The sequence below is a fragment of the Andrena cerasifolii genome, chromosome 1 (genome assembly GCF_050908995.1).
Source record: "Andrena cerasifolii isolate SP2316 chromosome 1, iyAndCera1_principal, whole genome shotgun sequence".
NCBI classification, from domain to species: domain Eukaryota; kingdom Metazoa; phylum Arthropoda; class Insecta; order Hymenoptera; family Andrenidae; genus Andrena; species Andrena cerasifolii.
In genome coordinates, this window is record NC_135118.1 from 17,801,685 (window position 1) to 17,826,192 (window position 24,508).

Genomic DNA, 24,508 nt, shown 5'->3' on the forward strand with positions numbered 1-24,508 from the left:
TAAACACGTAGCAAACGAGCCCATCGGGAAGCATTTTCCGAACTAACGGTTTCCATTTGGGGAAAACCACTTTTAGCTCGCGACAAATTGACGTTTATTCCCTCGGAAGAGACCTCTGTAGATTATAATTCTGTTAATTCTCGCGCATTACAGATCACAGTGGGGCAAGGTAATTGTCTGTGAATAGAAAATTATTCCCGAGGAGAACGTCAGTACACTTACGAAATTCCAATTAACGTAGGGTTACAGTAAGTGGTCGCTGTACATTATCACCAGGGTCAGAAATGGGCATTAACTAAATAAAAAATGATTTAATTAATGGATCATATAAAAGTTACTTTAATTTTAGATTATTTGACGAATTAAGTCCATTTCCTTAATCGGCGATCGTTTCAACTTCAGCGTCGAATAAATATTTCAACTTTACCTTTAACTGTAACTGTAACTGTAACTGTAACTTTATTCGACGTCGAATAATTCTCTGGTAAATATTGACAAAAGAGGACCCAATGATGTGGTCGGGGGCATAATTCTGATCAACTTTTTCCTATACACGTTACCGTTACTCGGCTTTAGTTTCCAAGATATTCGCAAAAAAAAAAACTGTGATCGTTAGTTGGTTTGAGTAAGATGGTTTAGCCTCCCGTGAGGGGGGAGGCCAACTTTTGGCAGATTTGCACATATTTATCTGAAACCAACTACCGATCACAGTTTTTTTGCAAATATCTCGGAAACTAAGGCCGAGCGACGGTTGCATGTATAGGGAAAATTTTTTCAGAATGTTGACCCTGACACCATACGTCAAGTTCAACGTCATTGAAGCTGGGTCCCCGTTGGTCAATATTTGCAATTTTTTTAACTTTCATTCGTTATTCGAAATTTTATTTAAATAAAAACTTTGCCCATCTCTAATCCCAGATCACAGCTAAGAAAGAAACATTCTTCCGAAATTATAGCACTCCATGAAACACCAAAACGGATCACAGTGTCTTGACCCTGGTGCCTCAATTATGTACCACGTCAGTGTGGTTTAAATCGTTTCCAAGTTAGCTTGTAGCCCAAAGTTTCGCAGGACGAAACACCCGCCACATGCTCTGCCACGGCCACATTGTCCTCGGACGCGAATGTGATCCGCTGAGTCGTTACTACTAATCAGAGATTTCCGAGTTGACCGTGGGCGACAATAAAGCCGAGACACGTAAATGGAAGCAGAAAGCAGGGTCCAGCCCCCGGGGGCATAATTTCCAAGGTGCAACTTCATAGCCTCCGTCGCGGAATTCCACGAGGAAAATTCAATTTCGGCCGGCAGCCGTGCGAGCCCCGCCATTATCCATTATTCTTTTCGCCCCGTTCCATCGGGCCGACCTCTCCTCGCTGCCAACTGTGCCGTTGTTTCTTTCCCCGACGACATCCCCAGACACGTCTCGAGGGTGCCTAGAGCTTTCGCCCCCTTCGTTCAATAGACCCGTCCACGATCGCAGCTCGCAATGCAATTTGCATCGTTCGTTCTTGACCAAGTCGGTTAAATGCCCGCCGAGAGTGACGCGATCAGCTTGCAACCGAAAAAGGAATTACTCGTCGCGCTGCCTGACACGCGAACCGCGAGGATTCAGTGTTCGTATCGTGGGGTGCAAGTGTTAGAACTGGGACGAGTCCTGAAAAGGGGATATGGTATTATCATACCACGATGTAGTTTTTGAAATCTCAGGGGTTCGTCCTCTCTTGTTAGACAGCAGCAAATGTTCTTCTTCTAGTCCCAACCAGTGGCACTGCAAGGGTGCCTACCTTCGGCAACGTAGTTCTAAATAATTTATACTGCTAACGCTGTTAATCCCTCGCAGGAATTATCTCCGCGTTCCTGTACACGAGGAAAATCTTCGTAATTCCATTTACTCTCCACTGGGACGCGCCCCGCCGGTCCTGGTAGTAACACACCGCGAACACAAACGAAACTATGTAGTTTCACGAATTCACTGGGTGAACGCGATCGCCGGCGAGTCGACAAATTACAGCGACGTCGCAAACACGGCGACCAGGGAGGAATTCGATTTGTAACGTCGTCGACGTACGTAACGAATCGGTTTCGGCGAACGTTCAGCGGCGGAAGAATTAGGGGATCGAAGGACCGTGAACGCCCCTGACGACTCTGGAGACGACACCTAGCCGACTCTCTGACTAACTACCCGACAACGGGCAGGCTTTCGGAAATTGAAATTCCTTTGGGGAGGAATTCGATTCGGGTGCGTGGGACCGAAACGAAATTCATGAACGAGGATTAAGGGCGACTCAATTTTCCGCCCGAGTCGGTTGACGAGCGCTGCGAAGCGACGATGTGTTCTACGTGTAAGAACTCTTCAATCACCTCGAAGTTGAACAACGCGTTCCAATCATCGCTGACGAGCGTCTTTCCCTCTCGGAGTTTACGATTAATTTCCACCGAAACGCGACGAGCCTCCGATTAAAATCTCGAAGAATTATTCACGAAGTTTTCTCTCGTGTACAAGGTGCTTGCTAAATTATTTATTTATTTATTTATTTCGCGGAATAATCCCTTTAAGTACAAAAGTGACAACTTAACTAGCGCCTGATCCATTTACAACGCACCCTAAATATTTCGTAATCGGCCACGCATCCGTTCGCCGAAAACATTTGAGAAAAAGAAGAAAGGATCCGTGCTACCGAATTGTATGTTGAACTGGCTCATAGCACGATTTATAGGGTCTGCCGTGTAATTACTGTACGAAGGGATTCTAGTATCGAATAGCGGGCGACTTCTAAGATAGCCCGTGGGCGCATTAAAATTAATCTAGAATAATTATTTCTATCTAATCATACTACAGCAAGCGAGAAGGTGATTCTACGTAGGGCAGAAGTAAAATCTTGCTGTAATCTATTTTCTCTCGTCGACGTGCAATTCTACATCTTCGAATCTGCAAAGAGGATAGGTAACTGAGGGCGGCTGGAGGGAACGAGGAAATTCGTAGCCCGGAGGAGATTACTTCAGGCAAGGTCTAATTAAAAATTCCAGTTTTCAGGATGGTCTGTCCTGTGCAAGTTTGTGGCCGAGGTAGAAGAAAGCGGTTTGGTTGTACCGCGGATTTGTTCGAACGCGAATCGCCTGGTTGCCCGTTGCACGAGTAAGCCATGGACTCGTGCACGGAAGCTGTAATTGGAAAAGCCACAATGGAAGCAACGGGAACCTTGGAAATTGCTCCGTGGTTATGACCGCCTCTGTTTACGTAGATTTACTTGGACTTTATGACGTTCGTCATCGAGGGCTTGAACTGCTAAAAATACGTTTTTATTTCTTCTCAGAATCAATTTGATTCGATGAATCTTTGACCAATGTTCTCAGCGATTACAATTTATTTCTATTAACATGATTGACGTTCAAACAATCCTTCCTACATTTAAGGGAACTTTCTGATTAAAATTTTTCAACAAATCGATATTTTATATATATATAATGGTCAATATATATATTATATAATATTATATATATAATATTATATATAATATGATATATATAATATATATAATATTTTATATATAATATGATATATATAATATATATAATATTTTATAAATATATTGACCATTATATATATATAAAATATCGATTTGTTGAAAAATTTTAATCAGAAAGTTCCCTTAAATGTAGGAAGGATTGTTTGAACGTCAATCATGTTAATAGAAATAAATTGTATATATATGGGTCATTCCACATTAACTGGATCACCTTCGAGTAAAAAATTTAGCGCAACGTAGACAAACATGTGAGAGCTTAAATTGTTCGTCTGCTCATGTACTTTCGAAAGAAAGTTGGAATTTTGAAAAATTCAATACGGCGGCTACAATCTGCAAAATTGGGAGATAGTTTAGTAATACCATTAATAAAAATACGAAAATGACTGGAACAGCTTGAAAATGAAGTGATTACGAATCGACACGAGTCGCTGATTACGAATCTGAAGTGAGAATTGACGAATTCAAACTGGCGGATTTCATATGGCGACTATGCACCCAAGATCTTATTCCAAGGGACTGTAAGTTACGCGAAATGATTATGAAATAATTACTCGGAGGTTTCGAGGCCACTGATCATGTATCTGAAGCAAGATTTTCATAATTCAAAATGGCGGGTGCAACACGGCGGACCAGAATTTTGAAAATTTTGAAAATTTTGAAAATAGCGATGTAAAATCTACAGGTATAAAAGTGACACTTTCGTATCTACAGCAGTTAAACTTTAAACGTATCATCTACACAGTCACAGCCACCATCAGTCAGCAGTATTAGATAAAATTTCAAAAAACAAAATTTTATTGCCTTTAGAGATGTACAAATACAGCCCAAACAATTTTTTGACCCTTCGACTCTTACTGTTTTTTAAAATAAAATCCTAAAAATGACCTATTTCTGGAGTGATTTCATGGAAGAGTACCCTTAAGCTAATTGACGATATAATGCTTCTTCTTTCGCTCTGTTATTTTTCACCGGGGCGAACATGTTTGTGTCCGGGTACTGTGAAAACAGCACCTGTGGTTTTCCTCGAAACACTTTCCATTACGATCGCCCGAGAAGCCCATTTTCAAGATGAACGACGTTGAATTAACATCGTCTTAGAGGCTGAGAACAGAAACACTGCTCCTCCATTAACCTGATCCCTTCCTTAGATCTGTTTCCCTGTATCTGTATCTATCCTCGTGTACATGCCTGGACACATATGCAGCCTTGTACACGAGGATTTTCTAAAACGTTTTCCAACTCGAGGCGCAGCGAAGAGTGAACTGGCGGAATCGATTTTCCTTTTACAGCACGGTTGTGTATCGCGATGATCTAACAAGGGGTGAGCTTCACAATTGCCTCAAAAGAAATTCGCCGAAATCCACAGCTCTGCTCGTGGAAAATGACCTCCGCCGATAAAGTGTTTTCTCCTTTCTGCTCATCTCATTGCGATGGGAGCTTTTACTAGTAGACATGGGCATTATTCCATCCAACCTTCATTTTTTCTTATCCTTCGTACGAACGTGGCGTTTCAGTGGTGTTTGGCACTAGAACTACCGGCAATTAATGCGTACCTATTTCCACCAGACCAGTCGAAACGACTGGATATTTATAGCATACGTTATGCAAGGAAAATAAACTTTTATTCGTACTTTTTTAATTTTTATATTGTTGAAAAATATATAAGTAATACTATATACATATTTATACTACGTAGAAATATACTTTTTTCATACTTACAAATGGTAGATTTATTATTTGTGAAGACAGTTCTTGCAAATGGTGGCAGAGACATTTTTCATGTACATTTCTCGCGAACAGGTTTTTTTTTAATCTATCGCAAGGATTATTCGTTCTATTATTTCTGCAATGTCCAAATTCACACCATTTACGTTTATTTAAATTTCCGGTCGTATGTGCCGAGATTCTATCTAACGAAGAAGAAATATGTCAAAATGACTGGCTGCGGTATATCTAGGTATAGTATATGTGCATGTAATTTTGAAAATGATGGGGGAGAGGGAAGTTAAATCGATAAATTTAATTCTTTAGATATTGCAATAAAAATCATGCAAATGTTCTGAAATGCAAAGTCATTTTGAGTAATTTTAAATGAAAATTAGAAAATTAGAAAACCAGTCATTTCGACTGTTTTGGTAGTTCTAGTGTTAATACAGAAAGTTAGTTAGAGTGGAATTTCTTAATTTGGCGCGAAGCCGCGTTTCAGAAAATAACAGAATAGTATTCAATTTATTTGAAGGTCATTTCGCGCATGCAAGGATAGAATCTGATTCCCATTATGCACTCTATAAAGCCCTGTTATTTCCTGCTTCTATTCAAAAGGCTGTATAATATGAAAACGTTCAACTTCATTCCCCTCTGGCGCTTTCGACAGATGCATCACACGCGTCACCGTGACCACCGATGGATTCTGAAACGAAATTGAGTGGAAGAAAAATATGCAGTCCGACACACCGTAGGCTTCTCTAAAAATAGAAAGCCAGTGGGATGCAAAATCACTGACGGTTCTGTTAAGAAGAATAGATATTTTAAGCTTGCCTCGTTGCAACGTTTCAGTTTCAATTGTGTTCCCGGTCGAAACACTCCCGTTCCGATATTTATTCAAATTATCACACAACGTCACACAATTCCGCGTAATACGAACTCTGAATTCTATGGTGGAAAGAAAATTTGAAAGGCTCGAATTGACTTGGGCTCTTACAAGGGGAGGGCACCATGTGGTAGACATCGATTTTGATGAGCCTTGGCACGATGATAATAGAGATATTTACATGTAAATTATTCAAAATTTCATAGTGGCCGTGGGGTTTTAGTGGGTAAAAATCCCACAACTACCCTGGCGCCCGCGAGGATTCCCCTCTGGAGGAGTCGGGGTGCCTTTTAAAGATTTCCTCAAGTTAAAAAAAAGAAATTTATAAAAAATTTAATTCATAAATTTTTTTTTAACGTGTAGATATCATCAAAAGGCACCCTGACGCCTCCAGAAGGGAATTCCCCGCGGGCGCCAGGGTTGTGTGGGATTTTTACCCACTATCTCCACATTAAAAAAAAAAAAAAAAATTTTATAAATTATATTTTTAAATAAATTTTTTTTTAACTTGGGGAAATCTTCAAAATGCACCCCGACTCCTCCAGAGTGGAATCCCCCGGGGCGGCAGGGTAGTGTGGGATTTTTACCCACTAAAACCCCACAGCCACTATGAAATTTTTAATAATTTACATGTAAATATCTCTATTATTAATGCCTATTGGCTGAAACGCTCGGACGCCTATTTACTTATTTTCGACATAGATCCATCATGCCAAGGCTCATCAAAATCGATGTCTACCACATGGTGTCTGGGTTAGGTCTGGGTTCCCTTGTTAGATCTTCTGAATATCGCCACCCCTTCGGAAGGCATTTCCAAGATCTTGCAAACGAGAAGGTTTCTCGATGAAATTTCCACGGTATTCTCCCTCGAAACAACTGCGGAGAGCGGTTGTGCTGCTTCAAAAGAACCACGTTACGCGAGCGGCCATTAAATTTCCGGCAAGCGCGATTCGTCGAACGCCTCGTTTCACCGTCTCGCATACGTGCACCCTCAGGAACCACGAATTTCTGAATATTGAACGAGAAGTATTTGGGGTTGCCCTCGTACCGGCGATTTTGGCTCAGCGAAATGAAAGCTGGACTTTATTAACCATACCATTCGCAATGTGGGCAATGAAACCGGGTAGAAACGGCTGCGAGAAGATTAACAAACAAAATTCGAAATATAATCAGAAAAATGTGATTTCAAATCCCTCTGTTCTCAAAATGAATATATGTATTCTGGAAATTCGCAGATTCGTTGCGTGTTAATTTTGCGCCGCGTAACTTTCTCAGTTCAAAGTTAACCTGAATTAAACAATCGCAATTCGAGCCCTTTCTCCCAATCCCATACCTCAGGAAACAGAATTCCCACGCACCGCAGACGCGTGGTTTAAACTCCGATGCTAAGCAAATTTATTTTTGATTTTTTATTATTTTCTCCTGTATATACTTCAAAAATATTTACTCATTTATTATTTTTAATGTTATTTCTACTTATTTATCATTATTTTTTGCTTGCTCTTGGGTGTAAATAAAAATACAGGCGTTCTCGGTGAAAGTTAATATACTTTTAAAGTGTACAAACGTGCGGGAAAAAATAAAGACGATAATAATTTTGCTTAGCTCGCATTTTAAAACACTGTGAGACGTTGGTCTGACAAATTACGTGTCTGGGATTGGGAGCAACAATAAGAGGTGAAATCCTCTTGCAATTTGGTCCAGCGCTCTACATGAAATATAGGGTATTCAGCAACGAACTCGTTAAAACCCTTCAGATATGCCCAAAGCTCGCGAAACTCATCCCCTAATTATAAGACTGAAAAACGGGGACAGGCGGACAGGGAAAGACCGTTCGCTACGAAAAAGGATCGGGCGATCAGCTGATAAAGGGGAAAAAGCGCTGGGGTGCCGTTCAGGGGTGCAGATCGTCTACGTGCTCGTCCTTAGATCCTGCCATTCGTTCCCCCGACACGTTTTCCGCAGTCCTTCCATCTCGCGGATTAGCATGAGCCAGAAATTGCAGCGGGCCATCGAACGGCGCCGCGGAATCCAGCTCCAATTCTGTGTAAACGATGTACGATCCTCTCGACGGCGCTTCCGCGAATCGAGTTCGCGGATTATCCGGACGAGAACACCCCAGCAAGGATTAAAACCTTAGCGGACCACTCGTCTCTATGGAAATGAACGTAATGCCCGGCGACGATATCGGTGCTCGCCCCTCGGCCTGTCCGAGGTTTTTGACGGCTGAACAGTATACTTAAACAGCCGCGGAATGAAACGCGACTGCGGATTAATGGTCGCGGGATTTTCCGACGGATTCAGAGGAAGCGTTGATAGCGCGTCCAATGCCTCGGAATATTAACTGAATTGCGTAAGTTTAAAGGTGCAATTCCACGACGAGACAAGCATATCGTGTCTACCTGCGGCCGTAGCCGTGATGGAACACACCGGTTCTCGTTAGATCACCGAAGTTAAGCGTCACGGGGGCGGTGTACTGGGGAAAGATGGGAGACGACCACCTTTCTCCCGGTGCGCTGCCGCTGCTGGGACCCGAAGGAGAGCGGAGGGAAAAATGAATGACTAATGTTCGTTGGGCAATGTAAGCAAAAATGCTTGAAACGCCATCCTGTATAAAAACACAGGAAAAACAAAAATACAAATACATATCGTGTGTCACATGAAACAATTATTTCATTACTTTATTGTTTTTTAAATATTTTCTGGTTAATTTCATGGAATTGGACTCTTGTCGGACAAGCTTCGTGATATATTTTCGAGAATCTCATCTCTCGCGATATTTCCATTATTTACGTTTATATATACTGCCCTCCTTAGTTAAACTGTCCTATCTAGCATTCTTTCATTTTTTGAGATATGTTGAAATATTTGAAGTTCCACACGTCTTTTACCCTTTAAGAAAAGTTAGAAAACTCTACGTGCTTCGTAAAGATTTATAAGCAGTCTAATTTATTTAACCTAACTTCTTTCCAAATGGTTAAAATATCCTATCTAAAACGATTAATTAATTGGTACGTTAATAATACATTACCTATCGGTACACCTATTACAAAAAATTATATTAGGCTGTTACGAAATAACGACAGCATGTTTTAATTTTAATGAAGGGAAATAAGGACGGTACAAAGTAAATGATAAAACTTCAGTTTTCTCGGTTGTTTCAAAATGCTAGATAGGACAATTTAACTGAAGAGGGCAGTATAGTTGTTGCTGAGATTTTTGTCTAATGCTGGAAAAGTCTCGTGTAAAATCTTATCGTGGATTCGCACCTTATCCAATGTGAACATAATTTCACGAGGAAATATGAACATCGTCTTAGAATTTCTCTATCGTTTCGAATTTTCAAAATCGTTGAGCGTGTTCATCAGGGATGGGATCAAATTCATTATGTACTCACGAAATCAAGTCGAATGCAGTATAAGAATTTCAGTTTGTGGGATTCGATGCCTACTCATAAAATGTTCGATTCTACGTACTCGTAATGTACTCAGATTACATTAGCTGGTTTCGAACCCTGGAACGAGTACTTGTTGGATTCGATTATGTACTTATAAGTACTCTGACATTTGAAAGAATCGAATCTTGTAAAAGTAGTCATCGAGCCCTGAAAGGCAGCGATTTAGTGAACAAAATAAAAACAAATCACACAACCGCACAAAATAGAAAAGTCCTGATTGAAGTACTCATAAAAGTTAAGAATCGACCTCGCCGTGGTTCGATTATACTTGAAAGTAGCGCTGGCGTTTCTCGAAGTACTTGTAGAGAGTTCGAACCTGCTTCGTCCAGGTTCGAGTCTACTTGAAAGTATTGTATTTTTTTCTAATTTCAAAGCAGGTACTCGTGAACTGTTCGAAACTATCCAGTCAGATTCGAACCTACTTCCAATATACTTCACCCCATCACTAATTGTCATGCTTGCGGAAGCATGATTCGAGTACTAGATGCTACAAAGATAACCAGAGCATTCAGCAGGTATCTGCTTCGTTTGAATGTGCCCACAAGTACATAATTAGCGACAGCTGAAATTAATCAAACTCCGGGATGAAGATACGCTGCGTATTATGCAAGCCAGGAGAGCAATCGTTTAGAAGAAAGAGCGATAAGCCACGGTTGAAAAGAAGCCCTCGGGCTTAATATACTCTTTTAACCTTATTCTCTTCTTCAGGCTGTTACGTCTCTCAGTTCTAATGGCAATATCGCTCCCTTTGAAGTTGGTAAAGTCAGGAAAATATCAAGGGGTGAAAATCCACGGGGTATTTAATGATGTTTGTACATTTCAAACGATTCAGCTGTAAGTTGACTTTTCCTTTATGGTCATTCAGCCTGGTTGTAATTGCAACTACAATATCAACAACTTTCCTATAGCTTTCCTACCACTTTCATATAGCTGTTTCAAGGTACGGGCTTCAAAGCGTTACTTCGCACCAATATCCCTCAATAATATGATCCAACATTTATGTTTAATTAAATTTCCAACGTTTACCGAGAAACTATCTTACACTTCGCAGGTAGACCCTCGGCTGATTACTTTGATAAGTAATCATTGCTGCTCGGATAAATCGATAACCACCAATCACTCCTCGTTCAATTTTCCAGGAACATGAATATGTAACTTTACACGTTAGAACTGGGAAGTACTGCATTCGAATTTGCACGGATATGATGCTGTAAAAGTTCAGAAGACCTAGAACGTACAACGTTCGCACAGTCTGGTGAATTTAATCGTTAATACGATAGGACAGTCGTGAACCGGCAGAATATTCAATGCAACTGCTGAAAGAGGATTGAAAACTATGGGGAACGGACAAAAGCAGGTCGAAGTTGAAGCAAACCGCAGGCAGTGTCGCTTCAAGCCCCTTTCAAAGAACAAAATGACCTCCGAACGAGAAGCAATTAATGGCACGCGATTTTATTCCGCCCTGATTGCATCGCGATGCACCAGAAAACGCGGCAGAGGCAGCAAGTGACCAAAGTAGTTTACGATGACGGCCGTAAGAAAGTGGTGACAGCGCGGCCCCAGCTGCTGGAAATTGAAGTTTAAGAGATGAAACTCCGTCCCTATTTCGACACCGTTGTCCAACGCGATTTAAGGTGACGCGACGTTGCTTCTCGCGCGGAAAGCAATCGAAAAGACGCGTCGAAACTCAGCGTACACTTCCGCGAAATTTGAGGACGATATCTTCTGGGTTTTTAAAACTTTTTGGTTGCATCGTTGGGGTACACACTCTCGATACGTCGTTGCCCCTTGCTTGGAACGAAAGGTTCAGAGAAGATGTTGAACGTAGTCGAAGTTCGACACTGATCAAGCTGTCTCATCTCTGATTCAAATTAATGAGAAGGAAACGCGTTTAGGTCGTTTTTATTTCGATTTCTGGAAGTATCAAGGGATTAGGCCACCTTGAAGTAACGAAAATCATATGTAAGTTTCAGAATTTTTTGGGGCAAAATTAAAAATAAATGAAAAAAAAATTTTAAGGGTTTTATTCTAGATGTTTTATGGTATATAAAAAAAAATATAATTATTTATTTTAAACAAAATAGCGTTGCTGGTGCCCTTCCACTCTGGCGGCTTTTGAAAAGACACTCGCCACGGCTAGCAGAAATAGTCCCGCATACTTTGACGTAGGATAAAAACCGAAAATATTCATTATTTTCATATGACATTTGAAGAGAATATAAATTTTAGCCTAAAAATTAGCCTAAAAATTAGCCCAAAATTTCAAGCCTAAATTGTGTCTAAATTTGCCTGTAGCAAAAGAAGTTTCTAGTGAATCGTAAAATCCGTATGCACGTCTCTAGATAATCTATTATAGAAGATACTATTAAAATTTCAAGTGAATCGAATAAAAACTGTCCAAGTTGTGCTGCTGGCCAATTTGAAAAAACTGATTCCGAGGAGCTTTATGGGGCAACACATAACTCGGGCATTTTTTAATATTTCCGTACAATATTTATACAATATATTCATTGACACATGCCCTAAACATAAGAAGTACAAAAATAATTTTCAACCTTATAGTATGATAAAAAAAAATCGTCTAATTTGGTGCTGTTTAGCGTGCTGGGTTGGTATAAGCACGACCCCTTAAAGACACGTTGCAGGTATCGTATATTATTTGCACCACTATCTAGGGCTTTCTTGAGGGAGCGAATAGTGTTCCACTTGAGGTCAGGATGAATGTACGTCGCGCAATTTAAGCCATGGTGTAAGGGTTAGCTAAAGATTTAGGGAAGTCGATTATGCTCCCTGACGAGACGATGTCTGCGGAGAACTGCGCATAATTACACCGGAATTGCTGCGTGAAAAGCTATTCTCGTTGCTAAACCACTTGAATTTTCCGACTGCCTAAAATGATGGTTAGAAGGACGTCGAATACTTGAAGTGATGTTTGTCTTCGAGGGCAACTCTGGGGAAAGAGGACTTCGTGAGTGGGCAGGAGGAACAAAGAAGAGTGGAATAACCGAGCAAGGATAACTTTCGTCCTTTCTTTGCGCTAATCGAAATTCATACCACTCGAGTGTACACACTCCAAGTAATTTCACTATATCATTCCAGACAGCTATGCTCTCTAAATCAACAAAGTTTCCTTCTTTACGTTGCGCTTCGAATTACTTCGGAACCGAGGCACGTAGCGATTAAAGTGGATAAGAATTTATAAGTGTACAAATTACCGCAACACGTTGCACGTTGAATACCAATCGTTCAATGCCCACAGAGTGCACGTGCACAGGAACGGCGCGTGTGTACGGTCGCGCGTACGGGGAATCGTAATTAGAGAACTGAAGTTAGCATGCAGAATCCGAGTTGGCAAACATCATTAACGACGAATAACGGCGCAAACACGGGGAAGATCGAGAGGCTGCCGATGTTAGCCCTCTTTTAATTGTTCCCGGTTTAAGTCTGCAGGAAAGTACTCATCATCCCTTGCGTATATACGGTGGGCATCGTTGCCCCTTTTTGCAATCGTCGATCGAGTTGATCACTCGGACGAGCCACTTCTTTTCAGATAATTGTGCTTCTCGCTTTGGAAATAAAAGTTCAACGCGAAACGTAAACAAGAAGAATAGAAGCTGAGCTCTCTATTTATCCATTGTGATTCATTTGTCTAGACAGACAACTAACTACACTCACGACTATACTGGAATAAACGTTCTACGCGTAAATCTGATCAATTGGAGAGGTTGTGGAATTTGCTTGAAATTCCTAGGACATGCTGAGGAATGAAAATTGGCCTCCAAGCGAGCGATGCTGTACATGTACAGAAGTATGTAAAACGACACAGAGAAACTGCAGGAGGAAATAACTCGCTGCCTATATTCCGTATACGTTGAATCGCGGTCGATGACGTGGAACGCGAGGGCAGGAAAACCTCGAGGAAACCATAAAGGACCTCCTAAGCGTGTCGAATCTAAAAGGGATATCGAAGGGAGGCTTTTTCGGTCGAGAAAGTATCGGAGTATCGAAAATGCATTTAGCATACACGGTTTCTCGGTTTAATTTTGCCGTGAGCGCATTGTGGGACTTACTGATTTTATCGAATGAAGTCAGCAATTGGATTTGTAACTGGATTTGTTGCGAATTTAATTTCCTGCTATGTCAAAGGTGGGGAAACACTACGGCGGTCTCAAAAGTAAGGGTACTTTCGAGATTTTTTTCAACAAAACCAACGCAAGTAAATCAATGTATTGATTAATGTAGTTAATGTGTATATTTTGAAGAGTGAACCAAAATTTTTCCAAGCAAATTCGTGCATCCCGTTTCCGGTATATTTGCGACGAGGTCACGTCACGCGCCGCGCACGCGTACGGCGCCGAGACGAAAGACATAAGAGCATTGAATTTCATGGAAAGCTGACAAATTGTTTCTGACAGTGGCAACATTAGTGACATACGAAGGAATACGTATGCCCCATAGACGTATATAGACGGAGCAGAAGCTGGGACTATCGGCGAGGGGAACGGTAGGCTTGGAGGGGAAAAGGCAGAAGTCAGATACAGGCACGTCGGGTTAGCTTCGGTAGGATTCGGCATGCATATCCACTGCGTTACCCGATTTGCCTGTATCGCTCCCCTTACCGCGTATCTTACACCCCCCTCAGCTTACGCTCCGTGTATATATGTGTTAAGCTCCGTCTATGATATGTCCAGTATGACGTTCACGTCTCCAGTATGAATCTAAACTTTTCTCTATTGCTTCGGTACGTGAGATCCGCGCTAGGTACGTTGAAAAGTGGTTACTCTCGAGTACGCATACGAAACGAAGACCGTTCTTCTACGAGCATGTGTCTTTTACTTATTCCAGTACCATTTTTCTTGGTTCTCCTTGGTCTTTGTTCTTCGCTTCATCCTTCATCAAATTTAATGTCTCATTCGTAGAGCTGCTTGGAATTATTAGATTTAATTAGATTCAATTAGATTCAATTTCATTTAATAAAATAAACTCGGAATGGAGATTTAAAAGTGGTAAGAAAATATAAGAATCACGCTGATTTGAGACAATACATTCAGCGAACATTTTATTCCAGTTCTCTTCGAGCCGCTCGAAGAAATTCGAGTTCTCGGTTTCCTTCGAGCCACTCGGTTCTTTCGAGCCGCTCGCTTTATGCGAGTACTCGGCTCGGCTCGGTCCGAACTTCAAACTACTCGAGTGTTCGAGTACTCGAACAGCCCTACAAGTTACGTATATTCTAACAATATGAAACAGCATAGGTATTGTTACGAGTTTGGTGAAGTGAGCGGTTTTCGGTAGCGTCGTTTTGGTAACGAAGATATCAGAAGAACAGTTGGTTTTCAACCGCCGGATTCGAAGGCGAGAGGACGTAAAAGATAAGCGCTCTTCCTCCTTCAATAAATTGGTTTCCTTTTATTAATCTTTGGTTTTATTTGAGACGATGCCACGCCCGTGGAACAATATTTAGCCTACCATGTGAATATTTCATTTTCGCAAAGCCTTTCTTGATCAATATGAAATCGCCCTTCTTCCTCATTATTAATAAATAGCCTCGCAATACAAGTCTAATAGTCCACCAAACAATGCAGGCATAGGAAAATTCTCATATCCTTCCAAAAGGATTATAGTCACTATTAATTTACCTAAACACTGATGAAAATCCAGTGTCAACAATGAAATCTTTAATAAACTCGTACGTTATGAAGAAACAGCAATTTGCGAAATTTCTTAGCAGCCTAAATGTTATTATCTGTCTACCACAGGGTCCTTTGCCAAAAAATAATATTTTGCTTTTAGCATAGCCACGGAACAGACAAGTGTAACAGATGAACTTTTGACAGACACTTTGCGAGCGTTCGCCACCTTCTGCCCTTTCAGAAACTCCGCTCGTTCGATGAACACGCTATCGGAACGTCTTATTTGCCAGCGAGCTGAAAACTTCAACGCGTCTTCTTCGATTTTGGTGACGCAGTTTCCATCGCGATACGGGGATTCAGTGGAACTTTCGAGCGCCCTTCGCACTTTCATCAACGAAACCGCGGCGGTAAACGCGGAGTAAAAGGATTTCAAGGACACTCGCCTCCGAAGAACCGCGGTTCGGAAAACGTTGACAACCGGCAATCGATTTTACTGGCCGGGGTTCAGGGCGCGGTTTAGGTGGACGTTCCCGCGGCGTTTTAAAGTTTTCGCCCTTAAGGGGGTATTCTTGTCTAGACCCTCGTTTTTGAAGGCGATATTTGAAAATTAATTCTGGAACACCTATCGCACCTACAGGGCAGGGGTTTTGCACACATATTTAGTAGTGTTTGAACTATCAACACCAATTTTTGGAATGCATTATATTGAAATTTGTACAAGTTACACGCCGAAGCGCAGGTCATGTCATCAAAAACCGGCCCAATCGGGCGCGCGAATTGCGGCCGTCCTAGTCATCCGAAACGAAAGTACCAAAGATTTTTTTAATCTATATGAGTGTAGTTATCGCCCGAACTAGATGTAACCAAGTCCGGACATTGTTACCGAAATCACAGCTGTTTAAAAATTTATATTTGATTTTTTCGACTTTTCTTGAGCTTAAACAAGGTGTGGGGAAGGTTGTATTGAAACTATTGATATAATTCTAGTGCCGGCTATAGGTACACAGTCACTTTGAACGTGTGTCAAATTTTAGCTCAATCGGTCCAGTAGTTTTTGAGAAAAATGTGCGCCCGATCTAAAAAAATTGTTTCGAGAAAAACGCGTTTAAAGTTTTTCATGCAGTACGACCTATACGACTGAAGTTGCGGTAGATAGCAACTAATTTCTGTAACTTATCCCTAATCTGGTATACCTGGACCGTAGAGGAAACCTTCCTGAGCTTCAAAAAAATCATGTTGGGCAGCTCTCTCTTCTCTACTGGCAGTCATAGCCTTTTTAGATACAAGGGTCGAGGGAACGACTGCCGGCCACGCTGCGGCCTTAAACCCCTATAACTCTGGGAGTTTTTCGAATTTCACCTTAATATTTTAGAGACATATTTTCGAAACCCTAAAGTATTTGAAAATCAAACAAAAAAAAATAGAATTTTTGGGTAGAATACCCCCTTAATGCGTGACAGATTGCTGCCCCACTCGTTTACAGCGTCTGCTTTTGAGTCCGAGTTAGCACTTCTCGCCCGTCCAAAGGCGTCTCCGTCGAAGACGTTTACAACGCTATTTTACGGGAATCTCTATAGAAGTGCGCCGTAAAGGTTGACCCAGAAGCGAGTATCTTTGAGAAAAAGGGTTTCCCAAGGTATTCACGTGCAGTGATAACATTACCTAATTTACTGCTCGAAATGTCTTTAGCTTGCTTTTAGATGAAAATGTAACTTCCCAGTATGAGGTCCTTTTATGCGAAACCGGGTGTAAGGGAACAGAGCAAATTGTCACTGAAAGCACAATGTCATTTAAAGAGAAAGGTGTTGGAGGCTTCAACGTAACTCGTGAAGAAATCTAATTGTAGGATTATGCGTAAAAAGAAGTCAGGGGACTGTGGCTGAACTTCATCAAACATTTTGAAGCCGCGCAGCGTGTACATGACCAATTTTTATTTAAATAAAAATTTCGAATAAAGAATAAGAGTTAAAAAATTATTCGTCACGTGTCGAATGAAGGTAAACCGAGGTTAACTTTATTCGTCGAATGGATTCTTATCAAATACAAAGAATTAACTTTATTCGCCGAATAATCTAAAGTTAAAGCAACTATTATTCGTTACTTAAATCATTTTTTATTTAGTTAATGCCCAACTCTGACACGACTTAAGTAGACACTGCTAAACCAGATGGACTAGGTAGGGTAAAGGACCCAATTACTGACGCCTAACCAATCACTGTCACCTTAAGCTATTTTACTTAAAATGACGAATAAATAAACGTTGTAAAGTCATGCACAAAAGGAATTATGCAATTCAACCTATAATCTATAGTATAGATTATGTACTATAGTTTGTTTATTCGTTATTTTAAGTAAAATGGCTTAAGGTGACAGTGATTGGTTAGGTGTCAGTAATTGGGTCCTTTCCCCTACTGGACGTCTCCAGACCTCGTGTACTTATCCTTTCCAAACTCTCTAGACCTCGGAAGGTGTCCGTGAACATATACAAACTACTGTAGATCTCAACTGACTACTCCGAACCTCCCTAACCATCTCAAATTCATTCACAATCGAATTTCACTGGACTTGTCACGTAGCGCGACGTACGACGCAGCGATTAACAATAGGAACAGAAGCGAAAACACGAGTGATTAAAATACCGTTTGTGCGAAGCAGAATGTTGATTAGCTTCTGTAAAGAGTATTCTTGATCGCGGTACTTTGGCTATTCAACCTCTAAGAGTCAAGCACTGTTTCCAAAGCATAATATCTGGAATTTATGAGTCTTTCCAGAACAATGTGGATGGAAAGGCTTAGCGGGAGGAGCAGTTCTCTGGGAATAAAGTGTGCAGTGATGATAGAATCTCTTTGTTCCTCAAGTGGCAACGGTATGGCAGAATGCCAAAAGAGAAGAAAGGTAATTGCTTCTCCTGTTCTGCGGTGAAAATGAAAGGTAGGCCATTCCCACAGAAAAAGTAATCGACTATAAAAAGCTCAAGAAGGGGCGACTTTCAAAGGATAATATCATTATGAGTCAGTTTTTATGCTATCGCTTTTGAAAGGGGGCTTACGAGACTCTGCAAGTATTTCGTGTAATTAAGTGAGACATAAACTGGGCTATATTTTTTTTAATTCCAAGTAAGAATATTATTTCGAGAATTAGCAGATAAATCTTTGTCAGAGGTAGAAGATTGCATGAGTGTCCTGACGTGACCCGTAAAACACGAGTATTTCCACGTGAGGATAATAGTTCGAGGAACGAAACTTGAAAGCGGAGCTAGCTGTCGCCGAAGCATTTTTCGTGCTTCCTTCTACTCATCAAGGCAGAAAGTTTGATGAAACTCTCACAAGGGACACGGTAGATTTGAATCACATTTCTAGGATTCTCGTCGAGCGAAGTTTCAATTTGGGAAGTAGTTTAGTACACACTCGCCTGGAGCCGCTCTAGATGAGAAGAATTTACGAGTTATAATACTTTTATATTAAAACTTCTACACGCGGGTCCCTCCTCGACGTTTCTTCGGAGAAACGTGGCGAACCCAGTTTACTAGCACGTGAGAATGTCACTTTGCCCGACGTTTCATAAAAATCTAACCATAAGCATAAAGGTACGCGGAAGAAGAATTGCAACCGAATATACTCTGTTGCCGGATAATACCTAAGTTTCACCGGGAGGCTAAAAGAAACTTCGTCGCTGACAAGGGGAGGGCACCATGTGATAGACATCGATTTTGATGAGCCTTGGCACGATGGATCTATATCGAAAATAATTAAATAGGTGTCCGAGCGTTTCTGCCAATGGGCCTTAATAATAGAGATATTTACATGTAAATTATTCAAAATTTCATAGTGGCCGTGGGGTTTTAGTGGGTAAAAATCCCACACTACCCTGGTGCCCCGGGGAATTCCCTTCTAGAGGCTTCGGGGTGCCTTTTGATAATATCTCCACGTTAAAAAAAATTAAAATTTTTTTTTATAAAATATATTTTTAAATAAATTTATTTTTAACTTGGGGAAATCTTCAAAATGCATTCCGACTCCTCCAAAGGGGAATCCCCCGGGGGCGGCAGGGTAGTGTGCGATTTTTACCCACTATTTCCACATTAAAAAAAAATTGAAAAAATTGTATAAATTATATTTTTAAATAATTTCTTTTTTAACTTGGGGAAATCTTCAAAAGGCACCCCGACTCCTCCAGAGTGGAATCCCCCGGGGGCGGCAGGTTAGCGTGGGATTTTTACCCACTATTTCCACATTAAAAAAAAATTGAAAAAATTGTATAAATTATATTTTTAAATAAATTTTTTTTTAACTTGGGGAAATCTTCAAAATGCATTCCGACTCCTCCAAAGGGGAATCCCCCGGGGGCGGCAGGGTAGTGTGCGATTTTTACCCACTATTTCCACATTAAAAAAAAATTGAAAAAATTGTATAAATTATATTTTTAAATAATTTCTTTTTTAACTTGGGGAAATCTTCAAAATGCACCCCGACTCCTCCAGAGTGGAATCTCCCGGGGGCGTCAGGGTAGTGTGGGATTTTTACCCACTATTTCCACATTAAAAAAAAATTGAAAAAATTGTATAAATTATATTTTTAAATAAATTTTTTTTTAACTTGGGGAAATCTTCAAATGGCACCCCGACTCCTCCAGAGTGGAATCCCCCGGAGGCGGCAGGGTAGTGTGGGATTTTTACCCACTAAAACCCCACGGCCACTATGAAGTTTTTAATAATTTACATGTAAATATCTCTATTATTGGCTGAAACGCTCGGACGCCTATTTACTTATTTTCGATATAGATCCATCGTGCCAAGGCTCATCAATATCGATGTCTATCACATGGTGCCCTCCCCTTGTGAGACGAATTCGATGGAAAGTAAGCGCTGTACCTTTGAAGAGTAGTTTTTCTTTAATGAAAAAAACAGAATGTACGTGAATGGAATGATAAGAAAACTTGCTGATTAACCTGAGACACGAAAGTGTACTTTGTTAAAGTTCATCCTGGCAATTGGCTAGCATTTTTCGGAGATAACGCCAATTCACTGTAAACGGGGGAACGTGCTCGATGAAAGTTTAACAGCCCCCTGGAAATGCTATAAAGTTTTATAGCGCGAACAAGACCACGCGTCCGGTAGACGAAGGAATTTTACGTGTTGGGCCGTTACTTCCTGTCACTACATGCAACATGCATATACCCATACGTACGTATATCTTTGTTACATAAGATTTTACGACCAACTGCCTGAGAAAGTCCTGAACTGTGCACGAGGGTGGTTGAATATTTCTGTGTTCGTTGCAGAACCAGTTCGATACTTGGACGTACATCACTCTTTGCAGTTAATGCAGGATGATTTACAGAATAATTAATCTCCGGTTTTCACAAGAAAATGTGTATTTCATGGTAATTACTGCATCCATCTCTGGATCCTGCTAAATGATAAATAAAGTAGCTCGCAGTGTCCACAGATATAAACGAATTCAAAGCGGGACGACAGTGTGAAAGTTTGAAAAAAGTCGATTTTTTTCTTGCATTTTCTGAATGATACGTATTTCGAAAATGATGCCCGGATATTTCATAGAGAATTTCATAAAATTGACTGAGTTACAGCCGTTCCCGTGCGACGGTTCTAAGCGCTCGACTCGAGGCTCTAAAAGTTTAAGCGCGTCTTTCTCGAAACGACGAGTTTTAACGTGGTTGGCCGCTTTATAAAAAATCTATTCATCCGATTCGTATCATTCAAGTCGCATTTTGTTTACCAAACCCGTCCCTATGGCACAGCGCGAGATTATTTCATGGTACCTTCCTTTTACTTTTTTAAAGAAGAAGGTTAATCTTCTAACAAACTTTCACAATTTTTTATTTCTCAAAATTTTCAAAATTCAACCCGTCGTGCCATGGCCCCCCGCATGCAGTTTCTAAAACTCCTTAGTTTTTTATATTCGATGAACAGTTTCTTAAAACTGTCAACCATGACAGCAGAAAAATTTTGAAGCGCTAAGTTACTGGTCCTGAACAGTTTATAAATCCACTTTAAATGAATTAAAAAAATATATTCGAATAACTTAAGCATCCAATAAAAAGTGCTGAAAGTTTCAAAAAGTTTCATTATGTAGTTTGCTTATAATAAATTTCCGAAGATAACTTTACACTTCGAGCCATTACTGATTTTCTAATTGTAACTCTGCGGCATTTTTGCAGCTGAAATTGCGCAGTATTTGTCGATCTAATGGCAGGAGCGCATAGGCCTTGCATCAAAGCAAACACATCGCAACAGCTGTAATTGTTCAGCAATGGAAATCCAGTCGAACGCAGGAGCGCAATCCATATTATCTCCATGTTTGCATCTCCCGCGTTCGTGACGTTACTTGTTTATGCATCTGGCAAAACACGAGTCACGATTCCGTACGTCATCAGTTGACACTAACCCGCATCCACTGCCTGTTGTTTCAATGTCCAGCAAGCAGGGGGATCTTGTCAGTGGCTGGATCCTAGCACAATAGCGTCGGAGGCACGCGCTGTTTCTTCGTTTATCTAACGGCGTGCGTCGTTAGGGTCCAATGCCCTGTAAATTTTGTCGCCAATTACGTCTATTGTGCTTGATTAATTAGGATGCAAGCTCATTCAACAGACGTCTAACGATTGACGGTCATTGAAGCTTGTCTGCTGCTTCTAATTCCCATCGAAGCTTAAATTTAGGAATTCACAAAATTACAACGAGTATTCCCCAATGAGAAACGGAGACCGGGGCAACATCGGGACGTTAAGGATAAAATCTGATAACTTTGATATTATTAACGTAAAAAAGAAATTGCAATTGGGATTCATTGGAATAAACTATTTATTAAATAATAGTACATTCTGTAGTGAGAACTTCACTAACTTAAGAAATTAACAAGCTCTTTATTATACGTTGATAAAGATGCACAGTATGCTATTGCTAAAGACAGTCGAAACAGTTGACCGCCTTGTTCGACGGTTACGTTCTGACAAGGGAACATCCCGAACTCGGAAATTCGAAAAATTCTGAAACTTTGTGAATATGTAGAGAATTTCCTCCTGATTACAATGCAATTTTTGTTTGCTGCCCAAATTCACTTTAAGGGGGTGTAATTGACCTCTGAAAATCCGGTTATTTATCGATTTTGTGTTATAACTCGTGAACTGTAAAATAATTGTTTCACCAAGTGGTAGATCTAATTAAAAGAACTAACTTTTGTCTTGAAACTTTTTTTCTTACACTTCGCGAGTTATAACACAAAATCGGAAAATAGTCGAATTTTCAAGGGTTAATTTCACCCCCCTCGAGTGAATTTGGGCAGCAAACAAAAATTGCGCTGCAATCAGGAGGAAATCCCCCACATACTCACAAAGTTTCAGAATCCTTTTAATTTTCGCGTTCGGGATCTTCCCTTGTGAGTGACCTCCAAGGGCTGTTTTCCGCTGTCCCCCAATTTCACCCTGGCACGTCCTTTTCCTCGGCACAGGGCAATAAACAGCCCACTCAAGTTGCCTTAAACATTCCTGCAGGCCAGGATAGGTTCTGTGCCTACAATTAATTTGCATTTTTTTTTAATAGAATAAAAAATACAAAAAAATGATTTTAAAATATGATCCGGTTTTACGATTTTACCTCTGACCTGGGTAAAACCGGGAACCATACTAGATACTGGCTCTAGCACCTACAACAACGGAACTCATCCAATTCTTCAGTCTCACAACCAGTGCACCATTCGCAACCCCGCTAAGAATAAAGCTGCAGGTACACTGCACCTGTACCTTCATTCAATTTGGATGAAGCAGGATTCTTGGCAATAAATGCAAATGTCTTCAACGTTTTCATCACCGCCGCTATCATTATCCTTCGGTCTTTTGTTTAATTTTGGGGTTTTCTTTCTTTTTAGTTGTGGTCCCTTATTGAAATTTAGTTTTAATTTTGATAGCTTCCTCCTTTTCGTTTCTTTGTTATACGCATTTTATCCAAAACCGGGCACCCGGTTTCACCCCGTACAGTTTTTCCCCAGCATACAATTTTGTAAATATTACGAATTATCAACAATACCATGGCGAAGTAAAAACAACCCCTTTAATTATTTACACTTTAATACGCAACAATTAACGTAATTCACACCAAAAAGGACCTACCTGAGCACTGTCAGAACTGTTGAAGTTTCTTAATTATCAAAAACACACAAGACGATATAACTTTAGCAAGCACGATTGTAACACGATCATCTTTTGTCGACGGAATAATGCACATCGCCAGAATATGTCGCCGCAACGACGCGGGAATATTTAAGGCAGTCTGAAAAATAACAGCACGTCCCGGTTTTGTCCGAGTCTCCTTACGAATGCTCGAAGTGGACTGTATGATTCACGAGGGTGTTGGTGGCCCCGTAATAATTGTGTTGAAACTGTTGACCGTTGTTCATCAGCTGCAATTACAGAACATGTCACGGTGGTCATCAGAGGTTGTCTCACACAGGTGTGAGCAATGTTATCATTCTCGCGTTCTGTCGGATTGCTAGACTCCAAGGGAAACATGTTGCACGGTTAATCGACTATCCCCCGCAGCGGTACAAATGTATGCCAAGTGAATGCCGAGGCATGGTACGGCCTTTTAAATCTCTGCTTTGCTATTCATGAACACCCAGCATTCTTTGCTCGAGACGAAAAAACTTTCCGCGCAAGTTCTCCTCCCCTTGCAACCGCGGTATTATGTGGAAAGGACTGTTAGAAGAAAACGATTACAATACCATTCCAGCAATTAGCAGCAATAGCCAGTATCCTGAAACGAGCATCCTCTCCCGGGTGATCTCCGAGGAGAATTTTTCCCGGGGGGCGATTGAGTGAATCGCAGCGTGTCCGGGCAGCGCAATGAAACGTAGAAACACACCGTGAAGCTGCAGCGCCTGCTGTTTTTCAGGATGGACATCCAATCGGCGCAGAAGAACGGGAGCTTCTACCAGTGCTGCAGCGGATTCTGCATCGATCTGCTCCAGAAGTTCTCCGAAGAAATCGGGTTCACTTACGAGCTCGTTAGAGTGGAAGACGGCAAGTGGGGCACGCTGGAGGTAAGCTTCGGCGAATTTTCACTGCGGTAAATAATAATTTCCGAACGCCCCTGGTAAACAAGATTCTATCAGCGTGCTTTCCCTACGTGAACGTTACTTCCAACGATCCTTCGGCCAATAATTTAATTCCCTTCGCGAACAGGAGTTTACGAAACATTTCTCTTCCCCTTGAAAACGTTTCATCGGTACTCCCGATTTTAATCGGGAGTAGGTTCAACGTATTTAGAACCGAATTGCTGGGAATCGTGTC

The 24,508-nt window shown here is 40.9% G+C and overlaps 1 protein-coding gene across 10 annotated transcripts in view; it reads left to right on the forward strand.

Annotated features, from left to right (window-relative positions):
* Nmdar2 (glutamate ionotropic receptor NMDA type subunit 2) overlaps positions 1 to 24,508 on the forward strand; it is a 265,424-nt gene that overhangs the window by 217,404 nt on the left and 23,512 nt on the right. For all 10 annotated transcript variants that reach the window (XR_013085217.1, XM_076810952.1, XM_076810972.1 and 7 more), the window contains one exon: positions 24,111 to 24,258. Coding sequence is in view for 9 of the 10 variants with exons in the window: in XM_076810952.1 (XP_076667067.1) it covers positions 24,111 to 24,258 (148 nt within the window). In the remaining variant the exon portion in view is untranslated. The remainder of the gene's footprint in view (positions 1 to 24,110; positions 24,259 to 24,508) is intronic.